Source organism: Vitis riparia, chromosome 6 (assembly GCF_004353265.1).
Source record: "Vitis riparia cultivar Riparia Gloire de Montpellier isolate 1030 chromosome 6, EGFV_Vit.rip_1.0, whole genome shotgun sequence".
Lineage (NCBI taxonomy): Eukaryota > Viridiplantae > Streptophyta > Magnoliopsida > Vitales > Vitaceae > Vitis > Vitis riparia.
In genome coordinates this window covers 4,636,372-4,660,643 of record NC_048436.1, presented here as the reverse complement: position 1 = coordinate 4,660,643, position 24,272 = coordinate 4,636,372, and the positions used below count along the sequence as shown (strand labels likewise).

At 40.1% G+C, this 24,272-nt stretch overlaps 1 protein-coding gene across 3 annotated transcripts in view; it reads right to left on the bottom strand.

Annotated features, from left to right (window-relative positions):
- The window catches only part of LOC117917143 (nuclear cap-binding protein subunit 1), a 61,149-nt gene that overhangs the window by 14,882 nt on the left and 21,995 nt on the right, over window positions 1–24,272 (bottom strand). For all 3 annotated transcript variants that reach the window (XM_034833389.1, XM_034833390.1, XM_034833388.1), the window contains exons 5-9: window positions 22,931–22,993; window positions 12,046–12,222; window positions 11,336–11,467; window positions 9,638–9,704; window positions 9,161–9,360 (exon numbers count right to left, since the gene is read on the bottom strand). In XM_034833389.1, the coding sequence (XP_034689280.1) occupies window positions 9,161–9,360; window positions 9,638–9,704; window positions 11,336–11,467; window positions 12,046–12,222; window positions 22,931–22,993 (639 nt within the window). The remainder of the gene's footprint in view (window positions 1–9,160; window positions 9,361–9,637; window positions 9,705–11,335; window positions 11,468–12,045; window positions 12,223–22,930; window positions 22,994–24,272) is intronic.

Below are 24,272 nucleotides of genomic sequence, written 5' to 3'. Positions count from 1 at the left end.
TGAACTTTAAAATAACAGGATTCAATTAGCATCCAATTCAGTTCATTGTCTCGTCTTCCATGCATAAGAAAAATGTATTTGAGATGTTTACAGCCTATAAAAGTAATAAGGCCAAAGGTTGAACTTCATCAAACATCTCTAAAGGAAAGGAACCAGATTATGCTCTACCAGACTTTCAAAAAAAAAAAAAAGAGGTATAGTCATAATCATAATACTTCAATTTTTCAGAATATACTAAACAGATCAGCAGCAATCACAGAGATGGTATACTGCTAAAAGGGTAAGGTTAAAATATTTTGATCAATTAAGACATGTTCTCAAATGTAACTAGAAATTTTTTTTGCCAATTTCTCAAATAGAATTTTTTGGGTAAAACAGCTATTCAAACTAACAAGTAAATTATTCTTTGTAATAAATCACAGCAGGCTAATAATAGAAGTGCCATTACAAGGGTGATTAGATTTATGTCAGGCACTAAAATGACAAGAGGTGGGCTAAAAAAGATTCACTTACAGGTAGTGAGAAACAACAAGATTGCCAAGGATTCAATGGAAAACGTGGCTCTAATAGGGCTGGATATCAGAAAAGGATCCCTGTAGCCAACCAAAATAGCTGTGAAGGTTTTCATGAGTTGAATCAGTTGAATTGAATTATCCCCATTTTTTATAAATAAACTTTTGTACCCACTGGGACTTGAACCTAGAACCTTTGACAAAGCCTCCCCACCCTTTACCCATTGAGCCACGCCTCAAGGGCCAAGTAGAACGGAATTATCATTGGTCTGTGTTTGATTCTATTGGTGCATTAGGCTATGTAGCTTAAGATTGGCAATTTTGTTTCATTCATTCTACCTTAGGATCTTCCTAAATTGTGTCTTACTCTCCATTGAAGACTCAAGATTGTTGCGTGATCAACCAGGATGACATAGGTAAGGAAAGAAAGGTCTAGGAAAGGCAAATTAGTGGTTATTAGGCATGGTGGGGACCAAGGTTTTTAAAATTGAGTTAAAAGAATTTCAAATTGTTTTCAAAAGCCTCCTCGCGCGCTCAAGCGCTCTAAGGGCACTCGAGCACCAATGGCAGAATTCTGGAGATCCATCTTTTGCATTTTTAGAAGGCTTATTTTCAGGAGTTATCTAAATCCAGTACATTGGGTTCCTGGGCCTATAAATACCTTGCCTAAAAAGGTTTTTGATATGATGCTTCTAAGTTAAAAAAACCTAATTTGTCTTCTTGTTCCCAAAACTCTCAAAGAAGTTCATATTCGCTTCTACTAGGTTGTGAAGGAGATCTACATCCTCTCAGGCGCTGAGGTGACATCTACTGGGAGCACATGAGGTGCTACGTCATGGATGTGAAGCGCAATATAGGTACTAAAGAGTAAGTCTTAGGGATAGTTTCCACCAAGTAAAACTGTGTACTGTACTTTTATATAGTGGATTGCAGATTTGAAGTCTCCGACCCCATGGTTTTTACATCTGCACGTTGTGTGGATGGCTTTCCACATAAAAAACTGTCTCTTATGTATTGATTGCTCTTTGGGTATCCTAATCTAAAAAGAGATAGTTAAATAATTCATTTTTTTATTTTTGGGCCAAAAAGGGTTCAAACACCTATTCACCCCCTCTAGGTGACATATAATAGATCATATAACTTTTAATTCAATTATCTCATCATCTAAAAATGTACAGTTAATTACACCTAATACTAACTGCAATTCATAGAACCAATGAGTAGTTGTTTTCCCAAAATTAAAAAATATCAGACCAATGTTGTTATTAAGTTTAGGCATTAAAATATAATGTTAAAAAATAAATTCCAATCTGCAATGGCACTTTAGAGGTTTCTTTCAAGCTTAATCAACCAAGTAAAGAAATGGTCAATAACAGATCCCAGCATTTTTTTTTTTTTGATAGATAAACACAGAATAATTATATTAAAAGAAGGGAGCAAGAAGGCAACCCGAAGCATACAGGAAGTATACATGAGAAGCCCCATAAACAAAAAGCACAAGGAAGCATACACTCACCAACCCTCAATTAGAGCCCAACCAATCTACAAAGTTAATTAAGGAGCGGGGCTCTCCATCTAAACAAGACTTAGACCAAGAGAAAAGATTACAAACGAAGGAGATTTTCAATCTTTGGATCGACAAAGCCTCATTATCAAAAACTATCCTATTTCTTTCTTTCCACATCGTCCAAAATAAACAAAGGGGGGCTGCCCGCCAAATCTTCCCACGCTTCTTGTCTACAAAGGAAGCGGACCAGCCAAGGAGAGTGTCTCTAACCGTGAGCTGAAGGACCCAATTAACCCTAAACAACGTAAACACAAGATTCCACAACACCCTCGCCTTGGGGCAATGAATAAGGATGTGGTTAATTGTCTCCTCATCATCACAACATAAGAAGCATCTGTTTGCTAGAGACCAGCCCCTCCTTTTGAGATGATCTTGGGTTAGCACCTTCCCCCAAGAAGCTTCCCAAGCAAAAAAACCCACCTTAGTAGGCACGCAAGGGCTCCATATGATTCTCCACGGAAACGGGACTGCACCACCAGAATCAAGAGTATTGTAAAGGGATTTTACAGAGAAAATCCCATTCTTAGAAGCATTCCACACCACTCTATCCTCCATCCCAACATTGAGCCTCTTTCCTTGAAGGACCAAAAGGAGACTCGCCACCGCCTCCAGCTCCCAGTCATTAAAAGATCTAGAAAAACAAGGATACCAACCCCCCGCATCCCCCATAGAATCCCAACAATCCGCTACCCACGCATCTTGGGAGACCGCAAAGGCAAACAGAGAAGAAAAAGCCTCACATAGGGGAATGTTTCCACACCAAATGTCCTTCCAAAATTTCACCCTTCTACCATCCCCTACAGCGAAGGAAACGTTTTTAAACATCAGAGCGCCTTCCTTTCTAATTTCCTTCCACAACCCCACCCCATAGCCTTCCCTAACCTCACAAGAAATCCACCCTCCTCCTTCTTCCCCATACTTCGTGCTGATAATAAGCTTCCAAAAAGACTCTCTTTCAACCGCAAAGCACCAACTCCATTTACACAACAGGGCCCTATTGAGGATAGAAAAATTTCTAATCCCCAAGCCACCCTTCATTTTATGAGAGCGAACCACATCCCATTTTACAAGGTGAGGCCTCTTCTCCAACGCACCCCCACCCCAAAGGAAATCCCTTTGGATTTTCTCAAGCCTCAATCTTACAACTCTTGGAATACGCATCAGGGACATAAGATAAATCGGCATGCTAGCCAAACTGCTCCAAATGAGAGTGATTCTCCCCCCCTTAGAAATGAACTGCTTCTTCCACAAAGCGAGTCTCTTCCTCATCCTTTCTTCCACACCATCCCACACAACCACCGATTTGTGAGGAGCACCTAGAGCCAGCCCCAAGTAAGTGGAAGGAAGAGAACCCACTTTGCAACCCAATTCATAAGCCAAAACCTCAACATTCCCAACTCTTCCCACCGGCAGAATTTCGCTCTTTTCCAAGTTGATGTTCAGACCAGAAATGGCTTCAAACCACATTAAAAGCCAGCTTAGAACAACCATTTGGTCTTGGGAATCCTTACAAAGGACCAGCGTATCATCCGCGAATAACAGATGAGATACTTGAATCCCATTTCCACCCCTACCCCTTAGCCTGCAGCCGGATAGGAAGCCCCCCTTAACCGCTTTGTTAATGAGGCAGCTTAAGGCCTCCATTCCTAAGACAAACAAGTAGGGGGAAATGGGGTCCCCTTACCTTAACCCTCGAGTGCTCTGGAAGAAACCCGCTGGCGAACCGTTAATCAGAATTGAGAAGGAAGCAGTGGAGATGCACCACCTGATCCAGCCAACCCACTTCTCCCCGAAACCCATTTTTTGCATCACTGACATCAGAAAATCCCAGTTAATATGGTCATAAGCCTTCTCTAGGTCCAGTTTGCATAACACACCAGCTTCATCCCCTTTCAGCAGCGAGTCTATGGCCTCGTTAGCAATTAACGCTGCGTCAAGGATTTGCCTTCCTTCAACAAAGGCATTTTGGGAAGAAGACACCACCTTACTAACTACTTTCTTCAGCCTATTGGCTAGAACCTTGGCGAGGATCTTGTACAAACCACCCACCAAGCTGATGGGTCTATAGTCACGTAAATCCTCAGCCCCACCTTTCTTGGGGACTAAAACCAGAAACGTGGAGTTAAGACTTCTAACGAATTTCCCCCTCTAAAAAAAATCCTTAAAGAAGCCCATTATTTCGTCTTTGACAAAATCCCAACAAAACTGCCAGAAGGCAATGGGAAATCCATCCGGTCCAGGAGCCTTGTCCCCATTCAGCTCCGAAAGGGCCAGATACACCTCTTCCAAGGAGAACATCTCCTCCATCCTGGTAGCCTCCTCTCTTCCAATTCTATCAAACTCCAAGCTGCTCATACTCGGGTGCCAGCCACCAGGATCCGATAACAGGTCCTGATAGCCCCTCACCACTCCCCTTTGAATATCTTGATCTTCTGAAAGCCAGATACCTCTGACTTTAATCTTTTTCAAACAATTCCTTCTACTGTTAGAGTTCGCCATCTTATGAAAGAATCCCGTGTTCTTATCTCCTTCCTTCAACCATATTTGTCTTGATTTCTGCGTCCACGAGATTTCCTCCATAATCGCCCACTTTTTAAACTCCTCCTTGGCCTCCTTTCTAGCCTCTAACTCCTGCTCGTTTAACGTTCTCTGCCTCTCCTGACATCCCAAAAGGAAACTTTGCCCAAAGCCATCCTCAAGTTCACCCCCACTTTACCAAAGACTTCCTTATTCCAATTCTTCAGCTTAACTTTTAAGGCCTTTAGTTTTCTGAGAGGGCAAAGCTATAAGAACCACTGCAATTAAAGCCTTGCCACCAGCCCTTCAGAAGCTCCTTAAATCCCTCCTCCTTCAACCACATATTCTCAAAACGGAAAGGAATAGGACCTCTCCTAACTCCACCCCCATCTAACAGGATTGGGGAATGGTCAAACACAGGCCTTGGGAGTGTGCACTGAGACACTCCACTAAAATGGTTTTCCCAATTCTCCGAAATCAGGAAACGATCCAGTCTTGACCTGGATTGGCCAATTAACCCCCCACTCCACGTATAAGGACCCCCCTGAAGAGGCAAATCTCTTAAAGCCAGCTCATCTAGCACCTCTGAAAACCTTCTCATAGAACCAGACAGTCTTCCTACTCTACTCCGTTCACTGGGGAATCTAATAACATTGAAGTCCCCACCGATGCACCAAGGATCAGACCACAGACCTCGAATTGCACCTAACTCTTCCCAAAAAGGTTCTCTATACCTTTTCATAGTAGGTCCGTAGACCCCCGTGAAGAACCACATAAACCCATCCTCGCAGTTCTTGAATTGACACAAGATTGAGAAAATTCCCACTTCCAAGCCTACTAACTCCAACACTCTCTTATCCCAGAACACCACCACCCCTCCAGCTGCCCCTCTTGCATTCACAGCTCCCCAACCTAAGAATCTTCCCACGCCAAGACTGTGAATAACCCCTTGGAACATTTTTTGGATTTTGGTCTCCTGCAAGCACACCAACTCCACCTTTTGCAATCTGATTAGGGCCTTGATAACCTTCCTTTTATTTCTGTCAATAGTCCCTCTGACATTCCAAGATAGAATCTTTAGCTTCATCTAACTGTCGAGATTCTAACCCCACCTTCTCTGACCATAGAATTCTCCATTCTTACCCCAGAATAATTGATAGACCACTCAAGTTTTTTCAATTCCCGATCAAATTTAGTGGTCCCTGACGTGCCCTTCTTCAAATTTTGCTCTCTTCTTCTCTTAGTCCTTAGGAGCAAATTCAGAATTTCGCCTTCAAAACCGTCCGTGGAGAAGCCTAAGAATTTGCTAAACCTCGCCAGGTAACTGTCGTCCCACCGGCACCCATCCAAATCCTGAAGCATCCCCTCAAACTCCCCCCCCCCCCAGACCTTCTCTAGCCACTGGCCTCTCTCCCTTAGAGGCTAGCACCCCATTGCTACCATAAGCCAGAATGATACTCAACGGAGTTTGCTCCTCTTCGTTGACCTCAGAAACCGAAACACCGATGGACCCCTCATTCAACGTCACCCGTCCGAAAGAAGAAGGAGAAGGAGAAGGAGAAGAGAGATCCCGACCCCCCATAGGAATATGACAGAGATCAACGTACCTGGAAGCCTCTTCGCATAGAGCTTCGTCAGTCAAGAGCCCCTGATCCATCATTTGAGAGGAAACTCGCGTCATCGAGTCTCATGGCAGCCCGACGAGGGGATCGGCTTCTCCTCTTGCATCTTGACTTGCGCCCCTGGATATGGGAGGCGACTGCAAGAACCGAGCCCTAGGAAGCGAGATTGGGGTCTCGTTTCCATAAAAGGCCCCATCTTCCAAAGCACCAGCTTGAACAGGCCCACAGGCCTCACCTGACACCCCCTCTCTTAAGGAAAGGGGATCGGGCCTTGGAACCCGGCCCAAAACCACCCGGCTTTCAAGACAAAAGTCTTGGGCCTCCCCACAGCTTAAAGCTGAAGGGCCACAGCTCGGCCCACTGCTTGGGCCTGCCAGCCCACTTCCACAGTTGACCATACTGATGGGAGAGGGCTCCCTACCCCCTCCCACTAGGTCAGCTGGACCACCAGCCCATCTCCTCTCAACAGTCCCTTCTGCAGAGGCCTCATCAGAAGGAATGAGAGGTTTTCCTCCATTACGCGCCACGTCTTGTACCTCCACCTGCAACCCCAACTGCTCCACCCTCTTCCTTTGACTCCCACAACAAGCCACCCGATGAGACCCAACAACTACTTCACCTGCCCTTTGCCCGCCCTTCCCGAAGGAGCTTCCCGCCGGTACCACCTGCGAGAACCAAGGTGCAGATTCCCACCATAGATGAAGGGAAAAGCACCCCGTCCCCAAAACTATATGAACAGAGCTAGGGACCTCCCAGTCCGCACGCTTCACCAAAATCCTCGCCCATTGCATCTCAGACATGGATTTGGTTCCTTCATCCACTGCTATAAATCCTCCGCACCCATCTCCAATACTTTTAAACACCTCAAGACTCTAGAGATGGAGTGGGAGCCCGACCACCCTAACCCATGTCTCTACGACAATGGAGTTCTTGAAGGAACACCCCACCTCAGGATTCCATTTGTCCAAGATAAGCCAATTTTCCTTAATGCTTCTTTTGCCTCTGGCCAAAACACGCTCAGCCTCTTGGGCCTACTCGAATTCGAACAACATAAAGCCCCTGGCCAACACGGCAATCGACAACTTCCCCTTAACCTCCCAATTTTGGCGGGTCTAATTCCTAACGAAATCCAACTCAGGTAATGGAGCTGAGATAGAACCCCACCTCCCTATTAGACAATGTTTCAGATGCTCTAGTCTACCACGCACCTCTTTTTCCCCTACCTCTAACCACACTGACTCACCCGCCCTTCTCGGGGTCGATTTAACAGCTTCTGCAAAAGACTTCATTTCCACCCCCTTTTCCTTCCACTGAACCTTCAGGACTCCCTTCGGCTTCAACGGAGCCTCTGGCACATTGGTGAACTTTAATCCTTCTGTCGGTGTCACTCCAAGACCTCTCAACCTCACAGCCAAAGAGTTCCATCCACTGGCCTGACCCTTCCCTTCAGGGAAGATAACGCTGTATCTTTTTGCATCCATATCTCGGACAGAGCATAGGATGAACCTCCCTGCCTTGTTCAACCTTCGCTCCATTCTAAACTTTCTGTTTCCCTCCAACCATTCAATAGCCCATCTTTGATCATCCACCTCTCTACAACAGGTTTCAACGCCTTCCAAAAGACAACGAAGGCTAGCCTCCCCAAATCTAATCCAAGAATCAAAGCCCCTACTTCTCTCCCATATGCATCCTTTCAACTTTCCACCCGACTCCTCAACCACAATCTCAAACAATTTGGACTCCACCACAAACCGACTTCTTCCTCCCCTAAGTCTCATCTTTTCTCCTACGAAGAATGATTAGTACCATCAAAGGCTTCTTTACATATCAAAAGCTCAAATTCATCAAAGATAATCTTATAGTCCAGAACAAGAAAGTATTGGAGACATTGAGGATAAAAAAGTCCAAGATTGTGAACATGTAAACTATTGGCAGTTTGGAAAAAAGCCCAACCTCTAGGTATGCCAATCTGTTCATGAAGTCTAAGCTTCAGAACTTACATTCAAAGAGGAAGTGAGCTAGCCAAACAGATCCCAGCATTTTGAAAGTTCAATTCAAAAAGCCAGGCAAAAAAATTTTAGAAACAAAAGAAAAATCCATGTTCTCACTGAATCTCCACAACTACAATTTAAAAGCACCAAGGTTAAATAAGAGAGCCTCTTAACTGAACAAATATAGATTCAAAATTGTAGATTTCACATTTAATTCATGGCAACAGTATCATTTCTGTGACATCATGTGATGCTCATGCATATTAAGCCAACAAAGCAACAATATAAACAGGTTCTTCACGAAACTTTATGCAATTTTTTAGAATTCCCTTTCAATAAGGCAAAAAAGAAAAAGAAAAAATGAAAACTAACAAGTGAACACAGTATATTGTGAGATAAATCAGCATCTGTGGTTATAAAATATCATGAAAGTTTGGGTCAGAGACATGCTGCAATTTTAACAATGAGATAAGCAGCACTCTTTCAAGGACAATTTTACCCTTACCAGAACACAGACAAATCAACCCCTTTGACAGAAAAGTCCAATCAACATATGTATGTTTAAGGTATCAATGCCCACAACAGATTCAAGAAAGCTGGAGGCACAACTTCAATGATGCTTAATTGTTACGCGAACCTCCCTCCAGAAAGTCAGCTAAAACTTGCATTTCTACAAATCAACTAAATCCTTCCACGCTTACATTCAGTTTAGAAAGGTTATATGCATTTTGGGGACATGAAGTTTAAGATATTCATAGAGCTAGTCCAGCTGAAAGAAAAGGCATAGGAAGACAATAGCAATAACATTGGAAAAGGAGATAATGATATGCATAGTACCACTAAGTCCACGGGGTTAACAAAATGAGAATTTGCATGCAAACAATGAACCTGAAGAGTGAAAACAACACTTCAAAAGGTATACTAGCATTAAGTCTTGAACGAGGAAAATACCTCAATTTTATTTGCAGGAAATATATTAAGCCTGCGAATCCTCTGAGGATACTTCAACTCTGCATCATGCTTTTGTTTACCACAAGTGATTCCAGAAAGTGTTGACGGTGGATCAGGTAGCTCAGGGCAGCTTAGAGGCCCAAAATCATGAGACTTTCCAGCAACCAGCTGAGCTTCAAAAGAAAGATGAGGTCTGGGAACTAGCAAGTAAAAAAAGCAGAATATGGATCAAGCAATGGAAACAACATAAAGTAAAAAACTAATACGACAAAATAACCAACACAAACCACATAATGGAAGGAGAGATACATGAGGCAAGTGTAATAAACATATGATAGAAAACTAAACATTCCAAATTTGTTCACATCAATTAAAATAGCACATTATTCCCCCTTATAGTGTTGCAGGATGAAGTTTCCTTTCTTTTATGAGAAGGAATGAACCAAAGTAAAATATGAAGGCAAAAAGTAATATTACCACTATCAAGTTTCCACCCATTGCTAGATAAAACTTGTATCCTGCCCCATAAATCTTCTAGAAAATCCTGAAGAAAAATTCAAAGGCAAAGTTAGGCATGAAAGCAGCCACATGGATAGTTCAAAGGTAAAAAGTTGTCCACCAATAAGTTTTTAATTTGATAGATGACACGGTTAGTAACTATGAGGCACCACATAGTTATACTATTTACACTGTTCCTCAATTAATCAAGATGTGTTGAGTATTAGAACTTTATTGTTGGACAAAAAAATAGGAAGTACTTTCTATAAGCAATAATGAAATTATCGATATTGATGGAAATATTAGTGATTCAATTTTCAGGAGATATTGATGAAAATATTGATATTGACAGAAATTTTGGTAAAAAGTAACAAAAAAAACATAGAAATTAACCAAAAAAATGGAAATTTTGGATGAAACTTTGAGAAATGATAAAAAATTAATAATACACATATTAAACTAGGTAGGCTAGGGCTTTAACCTTTTAGGGTTTAAGGAGAGAAATGAGGAATAAAAATTATGGTAGCAAGGAAAAGTAAAATAAGAAATAGAGAGAAAGATAAAAAAGACGAGATAGAAACCTTAGAATCTCACTAAGGCCTTCTATTCTATGAATTTCACCTAGAAAAAAATTAACAATCTCACTATTGAGAATTACAAGGTATGCAAAGACAAGCTTAATATTATTGAACATAAATACTTAATCACGTTTTATGCCAATTAGCCTCATTTACAAGCTTTCGAAAACCTTGGAATTTGAATAGAATTATGAGAAAGTGAACCTAACCTATGTGGTAGCTAATTAGGATTTTTACTTTTTTCCTAAAACCATTAAATCTTTCAAAAGAGAATAAAAGAAATTAGAAACTTTATTTTTACAATTAGAAACTTATTTTATAGAAACTTCTAATAAAGTTTCGAATCAGAAGACCTTTAGATTCTAAAGACTCAAAATAGGAACTTTTAAAAAAAGAGATTAATTTAGAAAATAAAAAGTTAAAAACTTCTTTTAAAGAGAATTCTAAAACTTTCCAAATTCTAACTAAAACTCAACCAACTACTAACTCATTAGAACAATAGAGAACCTAAAAATACGAAATTACCTAAACACCCTTGATAGAGTCGTTTAGGATTCTTTATTTCCTTTCATTTCTTTCTTAAAAAGACCTTTGAGATGCATCCTCATCAAAGTCACCCTCAAAACTATTAGTCTATTCCTATAATTATTAATATCAATTCTTTCCATATAACAGTGACTTCTTGTGCTTTGATCACATCTATAACATCAATTTAACAATGTGCAAAACGATCAACCCATTGCTGCCACAAAACCCGTGATCCAAAACCAACACCAATGCATAAGCGTCCAGCTGCATCAAACAACCATCATTACAACTAACAAAGCCAGCATCATGACTCCATACTTGCATGCCCAACCGGCATTAACAGTCCACCATCCACAGGACCACAACAACAAACAAGTTTCTAAGTTACTTGTAAACACACGACAAGGAGTGCTACAGTGCTTAGATTGCTGTTCCAGTAGGGGCAGTGTTGTGGATGCAGCTAGCAAACATCCAAAATTTCATTTGAAAAGGAAAAATTGGAACAACTACACAAAAATCAAAGCAACTAATATCCATAGAACAATGGAATTTTATTTTTGGGGTATCATACCTTTTCATCAGGATTTCTCTCAGTTTCATCATCATCCTCAAAAAAGGATAAACCAATGTCAGAAATGTGCCTTCTAATGCTTAAATAGGCTTCTACACCAACCATTACTCTCTCAATCTCCTCAGGAACTTGCTGCACATAGATATGCTTTGTCACCAAATGGAGAGAGCTAACAGATTTGTATTTAAATGCATCAATAAATAAAACGATGAGACCATACAGAATATGAATTTGGAGTAGAGGTTAAAAAAGGGAAGAGCAGCCTCAAAATTAAACCACTAATGAAAACATTCAGTTTCCAGCACCCTTCAGGAATGATGTAAGCAGAACCCAAAAGAATGAGCCAACTACCGGTAGAGAGGCAGGCAACACCATATCAATAGACCCTACCGTTCCATAAGCATGCTATCATGCAATAAATCAACTTGTTCTCTAGATGTTTGATGATTCAAACACCCAAATCTTTTCTTGTTTCTTGCAACAGATTGATACCATTAATAAATTCCAATAAGAACTCATCAATAATTATATCAGCTTTGAATGCATCAGAAAATAAATATTTGATCCAGAAGCATTTTAATCAACAAGAAGAGGAAGAAGAAGAAGCAATGAAAAAGACAGAATCTTTTGAAATAAGCAATTTATCCTTCTTAAGAATGCATACAGAAAACAAACAAATTATTTACCAACTACCACAAAAATAACATTACCTCAACAAGTTCTGCACCTCCCCAAGGGAGGCAAGACAAAATGCAAGTTATATAAAAGTCAGCACATGCTTGCCAAGAGGGATTTCCTTTCTCTTCATCCACTGTTGTAGCAGCCGATGATAATAATGTTTCAAATACAACCACTAAAGGACCAGGTTGGATAACTTTACTGCACATCTGTAGATAATAAAAGACCACACCAAATTACCAAGTTTAATATATATATAAATAAAAAAATTACATATAAGCAACCAGCTGAGAATTGGAATGCAGAGGATAATTTGTTTCCCCAAAGTCCTGACAACTATCAAGCACTGCATTGGAATGCACATGAAGATTTTACAAATGTAAATATATATATATATATGTGTGTGTGTGTGTGTGTGTGTGTGTGTGTGTGTGTGTGTGTGTGTGTGTGTGTGTGTGTTTCTTTACTGCCCATGCACTTTCCAGATGACAGCCAAAATACAAACTTTCTAGGTGTTGACAAGGGAACATCCCTGTTAGAGAGATAACTTGCACAGGCATTGCTTAAGAATATTAAGTGCACTGCCTAAGTTTTTATACGTAAGCATGTAATAGGAAATGTAACAACATTATGATCCTTTATAAGGCAGAGGCACAAGAAAAAAGAGATGTCACAAGAACAGAAAATTAGCAACCAAATGCAAAACCCCAGCCTAGAAGTCTCTCTCTCTCTCTCTCTCTCTGGGTCACCTGTAGACTTCAGAAAAATCAAGAGGAACTTCATGTGGTCCAGTGAGGGGGAAGGGACCCGAGATGACATGGTTGGGTGGAGTTAGGTGCATAAAATAAGGACGGTTTTCTCCAAGGTGAGTTGCTGCAACAGTTCCACAGGGAACGCAAGTCTTTATCGTGTAATGCCATCAGTGCATAATGAATTGCATAGCAATGCATGGGATGCCAATACTGCAGTAAGGACACCTCATTTACAAAGGGACAGCTTCTCTTCTTGTATTTGGAAGCTTATTTTGTAGACTTTCATTTCCTATCCTTGTTTCCCTCAAAGAATTTCTGATCCTTTTTCTGCATATTGGCTTGGAAGGCTGCTCCTTTGTGCTTATTTTGGACTATTTGGAGAGAGAAAATTAGGAGAGTTTTTTATAACTTTGCAAAAGTAGGCCAAGCAGTTAAACATTCTTTTATGTATAATTTTTTGGAGTGGCTAAAAGCTTGGTGGTTGTTTTTTTGTGTACCCCCTCGCCTTGTTTTGGCCTTTTGGTGCCTTTAGCACATCATGTATGCTTTTGTGCATTCTTCTGTTAGGCGTTGTTAGTATAATTGATCTTTACCTATTAAAATAAAAACATTTTTTCTACATGGTCTTCCACATTTTGGTATTTTAATGAGATTTCAAATGTCTAGAAAAACAAGGATTCCAGTAAAGGATTGAGTCATGCTAACCTAAAAGAGTCTCTTTGACCATGGAGGGTAACACCCAAACTACACCAAACAAAGAGAAGAGAAACCACCATGAAAACCTTGTTTTGACACAATGAAGGAGAATGTAATCAACCGATTCCTCTTCACCTATACAAAGAAAGCATTTATTCAAGAAGGAAACAGCCACAACCTAAATCAAAGCAAGTCCAAGACTCGGACCCCGTAATAAGTACTGAATTGTTCCCTTCTAATTTGCCTTCTTTAAAGGTCAAGAACATACTGGAAAATGATAGTACCCATGATTTTTTTTTTTTTTTTATAGGTAAACACACAAAAGGCATATATTAGAAAAGGGCACCTTGAGGCTGACCCAAAAGCATACAGGGAATATACAAGAGGTGCCAAAGGGCACAAAAAGAAGAGGAAATACAATACCAGCCCTCAACTAGCGCCTAGCCAATCAAAAAAACTGAGTAAAGAGAGAGGACCATCATTTACAACCGACTTAGTCCACAACCAAAGGTTACATACAAAAGAATTTTTCAACCTATGCATCGAAAGCTCCTCATTATCAAAAGCAATCCTATTTCTTTCCTTCCAAACCGCCCAAAAAATACACAAAGGGACTGCCTTCCACACCTTTCTGCGCTTCTTGCCCAAGTTAAAGCCACACCAACCACTAAGGGTATTTCTAACCGAAAAAGGAAGGACCCAAGTAACACCAAAAAGAGCAAACAATAACTCCCATAACACTCTTGCCCTGGAGCACTGAATAAGAATATGATCAATTGACTCTTCTTCCTCACAGTAAAGGAAGAATCTGTTAGCTAGAAACTGGCCCCTCTTTTTAAGTTGATCCAAAGTTAGCACCTTACCCCAAGATGCTTCCCAAGCAAAGAAACACACTTTGGTAGGCACACAAGGACTCCAAATAATGCTATTAGGGAACTGAACAACTCTTCTTGAAGCTAGAGTACTATAAAGAGATTTAACTGAGAAAATCCCATCCTTAGTCTCTTTCCACAGCATTCTATCTTCCAAAAGAGGATTAAGCCTCCTACCCCGGATTGTCAAAAGTAATCTCTCCACCTCCTCCACCTCCCAGTCATTAAAGGGCCTAGAGAAGCTAGGACTCCAAACCCCTTCTTCTCCCGAATGATCCCACAACTCTACTAACCAAGCCTCTTTATATGATGCAAAGGCATACAAAGAGGGAAAGAAGTTACAGAGAGTGAAGTTCCCACACCAATTATCTTTCCAAAATTTCACCCTTCTACCATTCCCCACAGAAAAGACCACTTTGTTTTGCAAAAGAGCGCCTTCCTTCCTTATTTCCTTCCAAAAGCCTACTCCAAAGCCCTCCCTGACATCTCTAGTATACCGACCCCCTTCTTCCTCCCTGAACTTCCTACTAATGACGCGCCTCCAAAGAGTATCCCTTTCATTCGCAAAGCGCCAGTTCCACTATGCGAGTATTTAGATTTGTTGACTGCCATTAGGAAAGGGATCAGAAAATGCACTACTCAACATTGTATCTCCAACTTCATTTTATTCGATAGGTTGTCACCATCTCATAAAGTCTTCTTATGTGAATTAAATCCCATTGATATTCCAAAAATATTCCAAGAAGTACTTAGAAATGAGAATTGGAGGAAAGCAATGTATGAGGAAATGAGAGCACTTGAAAATATCAAACATGGGAGGTTGTTGAGCTTTCTAAGGGGAAGAGATGAATTTGGAGTAAGTGGGTGTTCACTATGAAATATAAGGTAGATGGAACTTAGAAAGATTTAAAGTTGTGTTGGTGTCTAAGGGATGTGCTCAAACATGTGGGGTCGATTACCAAGAATTTGTCATAGCAACAACTTGATGTCAATAACACTTTCTTACATGGTGATTTGGAGGAGTAGGTTTATATGGAAACTCCACTAGGATTTGAGGGAAATCTCACTAACATCCATGCATGCCGACCTAATAATGACTATATGGACTCAAGCAATCTCCCAGGGCTTGGTTTTGACGATTTACTAAAGTCATGTTGAAAATGAAATATCAATAGAGTTAAGGAGACCATACCCTGTTTATTAAACACTCAACCTCAAGAAAGGTGACTTCTTTGATTGTTTATGTAGATGACATAATAGTTACTAGTGATGATCTAGAGAGATGGAACAACTAAAAAGACACTTAGCTGAAAAGTTTGAGATCAAAGATATTGAAAGATTCAAGTATTTCTAAGAGATCAAGTTAGTTCATACGAAGAAAGGTATCTTTATATCAAAACAAAAGTATGTTATTGATCTTCAAAAAAAAAATCGGAAAGCTAGGATGTAAACCAATGAACACATCAATTGAATCAAATCACAAACTTGGTGATGATAAAAAGGAGACAATGGTTGGTTAGGGTATGTATCAAAGGATAATTAGGAAACTTATATACTTTTTTCTTTTGATAGGTAATTAGGAAGCTTATATACTTATCTCAAACTAGACTAGATATATCCTATGTCGTAACCATTGTTAGTCAATTTGTGCATTCACTAAGAGAGCCATCTAGAAGCATTGTATAGAATTCTCCGATATCTGAAATTCACTCCTAGGAAGGGTATTCTCTTCAAGAAAAATAGAGAACTAGGTTTGGAATCATACATAGTTTGTAGATTGGTCAAGCTTAGTCATAGATCAAAGATCCACTCCACATCAGGCTACGATACACTCTTAGGCAGTAATGTAGTTACATGGAGAAGTAAGAAACAAGTTGTGATACCCAAATTGAGTGTAGAGGCAGAATATCCATGGCGTAAAGGATTTGTAAATTTCTTTGGTTGAAGATTGCTTTAAAGGATCTCAAAGTCAAATGGGAAGGACCTATGAGGTTATATGGTGATAATAAATCAGTCATTAACATCACACACAATCTCATCCAACATGATCGCACTAAGTACGTGGAAGTGCATAGACATTTTATCAATTAATATCTCTTCCTTCTTCTTCTTTTCCCTTTTTTTTTATTTTGAATAGGAATCTAACAAAAAAAAAAGGTATTTCTCTTCAATAGGTAAAAGGAAAATATATTAACATAGGCATCTAACAAAAAAAAAAAGGGCACACCCTATGTAAATAAGTGGCATAAAACAGGCATCAAAACATAAATAAATATAACTACACAACCACCCGACCAAAGCAAAGCCAAATCTTATTTGCAATGCTAATAGCCAATGGGATAGTGGATAAGGAAAGACGCTCTAGAGAGGAAGAGATAGTTTTCAAAATTGCTTTTCAAAAATTTGTGATCATGTGGAGTAAAGTTTTCTAGACCATGCACTTGAAAGGAAGGGGTTTGGTTCTAGATGGAGGACTTGGATGAAAGGTTATTTCTCTTCAGCAACTTCTGCAATCTTAGTGAATGGAAATGCTAAAGATTGGGTCAAAGCAACTAGAGACCTAAGACAAGGAGATCCATTGTCCCTTTTCCTCTTTACCATTGTAGTTGATGCGTTAAGTAGGATGTTGTTGAGAGCTAAAGAGAGCAGGTTATTAGAAGGCTTCATTGTGGGCAAGAGTAAGACTAATGTGTCTCATTTGCAATTTGCAGATGATGTCATCTTTTTTCTAGAGCCTATTCGAAATATTTGCAAAATTTTAAGATAATTTTGTTAGTTCGGACACATATCTAGACTTAATAAAAATCTTGATAAGACTACTCTCCCTAGCATCAACATAGGTTAGGATCATATCACTAGGTTGGCCTTGTTGCTTGGTTGTAAGGCCTCTGGTTGGCTTCTCCCTTATTTGGGTCTCCCACTAAGGGGGAACCCAAAGGCATGTGTTTTTTAGGATCCAGTGATGAGAGAATTTTGCGAAGATTAGATGGGTGGAAAAAAGTCTTTTCATCATTAGGTGAAAGAATAACTCTTATCCAATCGTGCTTGTCTCATATCCCTAGCTATTTCCTCTCCTTTTTTAAGATGTCTTCATTAGTGGCGTTAAAGATCGAGACATTGCAAAGGACTAGGGAGCACAAGAGACACCATCTCATTAGTTAGGACCTAGTGTGTAAGTCTAAGGAAAAAAGGGATTTAGGGTTTGGGAAGATTTCTCTAAGGAATCATACTTGACTACGGAAATGGCTATATAGGTTTCCTAGGGAAAGTTTTACTCTTTGGCATTAAGTTTTTTTTTTTTTTTTGATAGATAAACAACAATATATAAAAAGGGGTCAAAAAACCACAAGTATACAGGGGATATAAACAAAAGCCCAAGACAAGAAACTGAAAGAAAAAAGGGAGTAACCTCACCAACCCTCAAGTGGTCGCGAGCCACTCCAAAAAGCCTAAGAGAGAATAGGTTTCCTCTCCGATGTACACCCTAGCCCAACTCCACAAATTACATACAAAAGAATTTTTGATTTTTTGTATAGCTAACGACCCCCCCTGAAAGCTAACCTATTCCTTTCCTTTCAAACCGTCCAAAATATGCATAACGGAATGGAATTCCATATCTTTTTCCTTTTTTTCCCCACAAAAGAGCCCCTCCAACTAACACCTCTTTAACAGACTCTGGGAACACCCACTGAACTCCAAAAATGGCGAGGACAATCTCCCAAAGAGTCTTAACCACTATACAATGTAAAAGAATGTGATTAGCATTTTCCTCTTCATAGCCACACAAAAAACACCGGTCAGGAAGCTACCACCCCCTTCTTTGAAGCCTATCCAAGGTGAGGATCTTCCCCCACGAGGCTTCCCAAGCAAAAAAAGAAACTTTTGTTGGGACCTGGTCCATCCAAATGCATCTATTCGGGAAGGCGCAAACTGTGGAGCCAATCAGCATTTTATAAGCACCCTTAACCCCAAAAGCGCCATGGCCCTCCCCTTTCCAGCTTACTAAATCCTCCTCAGGAGAAGTCCTGAAGTCCCTCAGCAAATTCAGCATATCTCTTATCTGATCCAACTCCCAATCATTGAAATCTCTAGCAAATCTAAGATTCCAACCTCCTTGACCAAGGCTAAAATCCCACACTTCACTTACTTTGGCATTCCTATGACCCGCCAAGGTAAACAGCTGTGGAAAAATTTGGGACAACGCCGCATTACCACACCACTTATCCGTCCAGAACATTACTCTAGTCCCCTACCCTACCTTAAATTCAATGCTCTCCCAGCACCAATTAGCCTCCTTCATGATCTCCTTCCACACTCCTACTCCAAAAGACCCACAAACTTCCTTAGTCCTCCACCCACACCCCTCTTGACCATATTTCACCCCAATCACCGTTTTCCAAAGATTGTCCTTCTCATAGGCATATATCCATATCCATTTACCCAACAAGGCTTTGTTCAGCAAGTCTATCTTTCGGATGCCTAGACCACCCTCCTCCTTTGGGCTGCAAACCACCTTCCAATTAATTAAATGAGCTTTCCCCTCCAAGCTTCCCTCCCCCCCCAAAGGAAGTCTCTTTGAAGTTTTTCAATCCTTTTTGCAACAGACTTAGGAATGCGAATAAGGGGCAGGAGGTAGATGGGTATGCTGGCCAAAGTGCTCTTGATAAGAGTAATTCTCCCACCCTTCGAGATGTATTGTCTTTTCCACTGGGCTTGTCTTCTCCTCATTCTCTCTCCCACCCCATCCCAAGATGAAGAGGATTTATGGTGAGCTCCAAGGGGCAGCCCCAAATAGACAGTGGGTAAAGCCCCCAATCTGCACCCTAGCTCAACCGCCAACTCCTCCAGCTCATCCACTTCCCCAACAGGAATTAGAACACTCTTAGCAAGATTAATTCTAAGACCGGATGCCGCCTCGAACCATGCCAAAATCCAGCTTAGATTGGTTACTTGCTCTCTTCTAGCTTTGCAAAAATTGATTGTGTCATCAGCAAAAAGGAGATGGGAGACGGTCAACTCCTCACCCCCTCTCCCCCGAAGCCTGCAGCCGGAAAGAAAGCCCCCCTCACCAGCCCTTCTAAGAAGGGTGCTAAGCACTTCCATACCCAAGACAAAGAGATAAGGAGAGAGAGGGTCTCCTTGCCGCAACCCCTTTGAATTCGAGAAAAAACCGGCAGGCACCCCATTGATTAAGATGGAGAACTTGGCAGTTGAAATACACCACCACATCCAATCCATCCAACGAGACCCAGAGCCCATCTTAAGTAGCACCTTCATGAGAAACTTCCAATTGATACTATCATAAGCTTTTTCAATGTCCAACTTGCATATCAGCCCTTTCTCTTTTCTTTTGTGCCAATAATCAATCACCTCATTGGCTATTAGAGAAGCATCCAAAATTTGTCTACCTCTCACAAAGGCATTTTGGTCTATTGAGACCACCCTGTCTAGCACCTTCTTCAGCCTATTCGCTAGGACTTTGGCCAAAAGCTTGTACAAACCCCCAAGCAAGCTAATGGGCCTGAAATCCCCCAAGTCTTCAGCACCTCCTTTCTTAGGGATAAGGACCAAAAAAGTAGTGTTGAGACATTTGGCAAAGGACCCATGCTCATTGAATTCCTTGAACAAATCCACCACCTCCTCCTTCACAAAATCCCAGCATGCTTGCCAAAATGCCACTGTGAACCCATCCGGGCCTGGAGCTTTGTCTCCCTTCATCTCCATCAAGGCGAAATGGATTTCCTCCTTAGTAAAAGGCAACTCCAAGTCTTCAGCTTCCCGGGAATTAAGTTGATTGAGTTGCAGTCCCTCAATGTCAGCTCTCCAATCCGACTCTTCTGAGAGTAAGTTCTGAAAAGCGTTCACAATCCCCTCCCTCACCTCCTGATCCTCAGTCAACCACTCCCCATCAATCATAATCCTATCCAGGGAGTTATTCCTACAGTGGACATTAGCCATCCGGTGAAAGAAACCAGTATTCTTATCCCCTTCCTTAAGCCACAGCTCCCTTGACTTCTGCCTCCAGTGGACTTCTTCCATAAGCACCCATTTATTAAAAGCATCCTTAGCTTCGTTTTTCTGCTCAGTTTCTGCTACAGAAAGGCTCCTCTTGCTTTCCACTCCATCCCAGTACTCCACTTGTTGGAGGGCTGAATTTTTATTGACTTCCAGCCTTCCAAACACCTCCCTATTCCAAATTTTAATTTTTTGCTTTAACTCCTTCAGCTTGGAGGCCAGTCTGAAACTGGCCCTTCCTCTCACCTCAATCCCTTGCCACCACCCCCGGAGAAGACCTTTAAAATCATCCACTTTAAGCCACATGTTCTCGAATCTAAACGGGGTAGGGCCCCTCCTCAACCCACCACCCATCAGCAAAATAGGAAAATGATCAGATGTAGGTCTGTGCAATCTACATTGGGCGACCCCACTAAACATATCCAGCCAATGCTGGGTCACTAGAAACCTATCTCCATCCATTCCAAATGCGATAGCCTGGTGATTATCTCCATCAAGAGTATTTATAGTAAAGTCATTTTTTTAGTCTTGTCCAATCAATTTGATCCAGTTCAGTTCTTTCCAACAAATTTTATTTAGGAATCTTTTTTTTTTATAAGTAAAAGCAATTGTATTAGGAGTGTCTAAAGGAGAACCCAAAGGCATACACGATGTATACAATGCATCAAGCCCAAAAAGTGGAAAACAGTAACACCATCAACTTACTTACAATCCAACCAATCAATGAAATCTAATAAAGACCACGAGCTAAAACCTACATGCACCCTGACCTAATCTAAAAAGATATACAAAAAGGATCGTAAAATAGTTTGGTTCGCCAACTTGGAATCTTCAAAGCCTCTTCTATTTCTCTCCTTTCATAAGGTCCAAAGTAAGCACAAAAGAGTTGCATTCCAAACCCTTTTTCTTTTATTCCCGACAAAGGAGCCATGTTAGCTAAGTATGGCATCCTTGATTGAAGAAGGCATAACCCCTTAAACACCAAAAAGAGCAAAAATAAGATGTCAAATTAATGTTGCCTTAGGACAGTGAAGAAGCAAATGATTTGTTAATTCCTCCTCTCCTTTACATACATAGCACCTGCTTGGTAAAAACCAGCCCTCCTTTTTAACTACTCTAAAGTTAGAATTCTCCCCCAAATAGCTCCCCAAACAGAAAAAAATAACCCTCTCCGGGACCCAAGGATTCCAAATTATGCCAGAAGGGAACACCCTAGCATTGCAAAAAAGGCTAGGGAGGAGTAGAAGGATTTAATTGTAAAGAGGCCTTTCTTCAAAGCCCGCCAAGTCATGATATCATCATCCCCCCTTCTAAGCACCTGACCTTGCAGCCTTCTAAAAACTTCCACCTCTCTCATTTCCCAATCATTGCAAAAAGCTAGGGAGGATTTAGGAATCTAAAGTTTCATCTAAGCCCAAGACCTTTACTTGACTTGTGGCACACAAAAAGGTAAACACTAATGACATGTTAGAGTTGAGAAGATCCTACAAAACCCCTTAATACTAATGTTTACTTGTTGTGTATGGAGAGTGGAGAAATGGTGGATTATATTTTCTTACATTGTCCAATGACTATAGGGTTATGACACAAACTTTTCATATCAGCTAAGTTGGATTGGGTGGGTTCCTCCTAGGAGTATTTGTGATATGATGATCATCTCATATAAGGGATTAGGAAGCTCCATTAGAGGCAAGGTTCTTTGCAAAACTACTTGTCTCACTTTGATTTGGGTTCTTTGACGAGAAAGAAAAGCTAGGATTTTTTAAGACAAGGCAAGGACTTCAAAGGCTCTATGGAATATCATTCATTTCTTTGCCTCCTTTGGGCTTCTTGCACCACAACATTTAAGAGCATTCCCCTTAATATGGTCCCGCATGATTAGTTTTCAATGTGTAGTTTGAAAGGTGTGGGTTAGCAAGGAGAGGTTGCTTGGAAGGAAATTATTCAAATAATAGAGCTAGGAGTTGTTTTTTTTTTATATATATATTCTCATGTGGTACTTACCTATTGTATAGGTTTACTTAGTACTTTAGATGTTTTAACATACTTTTGATTAGTTGGTTGTATTTTGGGAGGATTCCTCATCTTTCTTTTGTATTTCTTTATCCGTGATTTAATACATTTGTTTTTTTTTATCAAAAAAAAAAAAAAAAAAAGCAAAGCCAAAACCTTTTCCACAGTTTTAGACTATCAACGAAAGCCAAAAACACATTTATAGAGTAAGTACTTGCATTGACAATTTGTTGATTTGATCCCTTGATTTTATTAAAAACAAGCTAGGCTGGTAAATTAGAAACTCTTTTATTTCTTTCAACTCCAAAAATCTCTCTAAATTTGGAGAAAAATCAAAATAGTATAGGAGTTTCTCTTTTCCACTCCTGCTTCTCTCCAACATTTCCTCTTAAATAGGAGTTAACAAGGAGAACTACCTTTTTTTTTTCTATTCTTGACTACAAATCACTGATCCTAAACAGTTTTTATGTTCACAATGAACTCTTTGCCTAGTTCCAAAACCATTTTTCATGTAGTAAAATTGATAATTTATGGATGGAAAAACAGCAATATAAAAATACCATACATACCATAACAGTCAGAAACCTCATCAAAATACGAATCCTGTTGCAATTTCCTGTATCCAGCGCATCCTGGAAAATTGAACATAGAGAGAGACAGAGAGAGAGTGAGAGAGAGGTTACTCCTCAAATGGTACGAATAAGTCCAAACAAGGTTAAAAAAAATTTCCCTCCCCTAACTTATTTGCATCCAAGGTAGCCTCAATGAACAATCATATGAAACAGTAAGGCCCTTTTCTCCGTGGGAAACTAAATCACAGGTTCCCAAGTTCATCGAGGGTAGTTTGCATATATTTCTCCCTAGCGGACCAGACGTCAACATTAGAAACATCCCACAATTTCCCAAGCTGACAAAGGCAAACTACTATTATCATTAATGGTTTTTTTCTTTTCTTTTTTGCTTAGGAGGAAAAGTTATTAATTTCTCATTCCATCTCTAATCCCACCAATAAAAGAATCTCCACTTATTGTTGCCAACTCATATATCTAGTCCACAACAGTTTTCCTACTTTTCCATATTGTGAATTATATAATATCCCACGTCATAAGATACTTTAAAATTTTGGTAAATAGATAAGAAAGAACAGGCATACACCTTTAAATGGACTTATGTATAGATATATATGACAAGAATAAAGCATCCAGTAATATATAATCAATTTCATGAAAGATAATACTAAAGATCAAGGGACAAAGAAATAAATCCATCAATATCATACATACATAAGCATTGAGAACTAGAGTTTCCATAAACCAAATTTAAGAAAAGTGACATTTTATCGCTTTGCATTGGTTCATTCAAAATCCACAACTACTTTCTGAACTTCAATGTTTTTGGGGGAAAAGAAATTATAATTGTTATTGTCTTCACAAACTTTTCACTTCAGGTAGTCTCAATTTGTCTGCCACTAAATCCTAGTACATAGGAAAGTTTCAATTAGTCCCCAATAATTGAAATGCTATCACTGTGAATCTATACTTGCAGAGACTGTAGATGTAGAGATAATAAAAAGATTCCAAAGCCACACAAAAAAAACATCAAGATTCGCCTTTTTGAATGTAAGAGAGTGCCCAAAAAGGAGGGGTTCACAGATGGTTGATTCTTAGGAAAGCATCATATGTAATGGGAAAGAGGAGGAGTGGAGAGAGGTTTATCAACATCCCATGGGTATCACAAATTCATGATTAGCATCTATTCTGAGCACTCCACAGGGCGTCTTTAAAGAATTGAAAATCTGTACATGATATATACCAATTGCACGCAATAAAGTATATGCTGTACAATACACACACACACACGCACATATAGATAATCATCAGGCACAGTGCTAGAGCCTTCTTCAAACCTGCT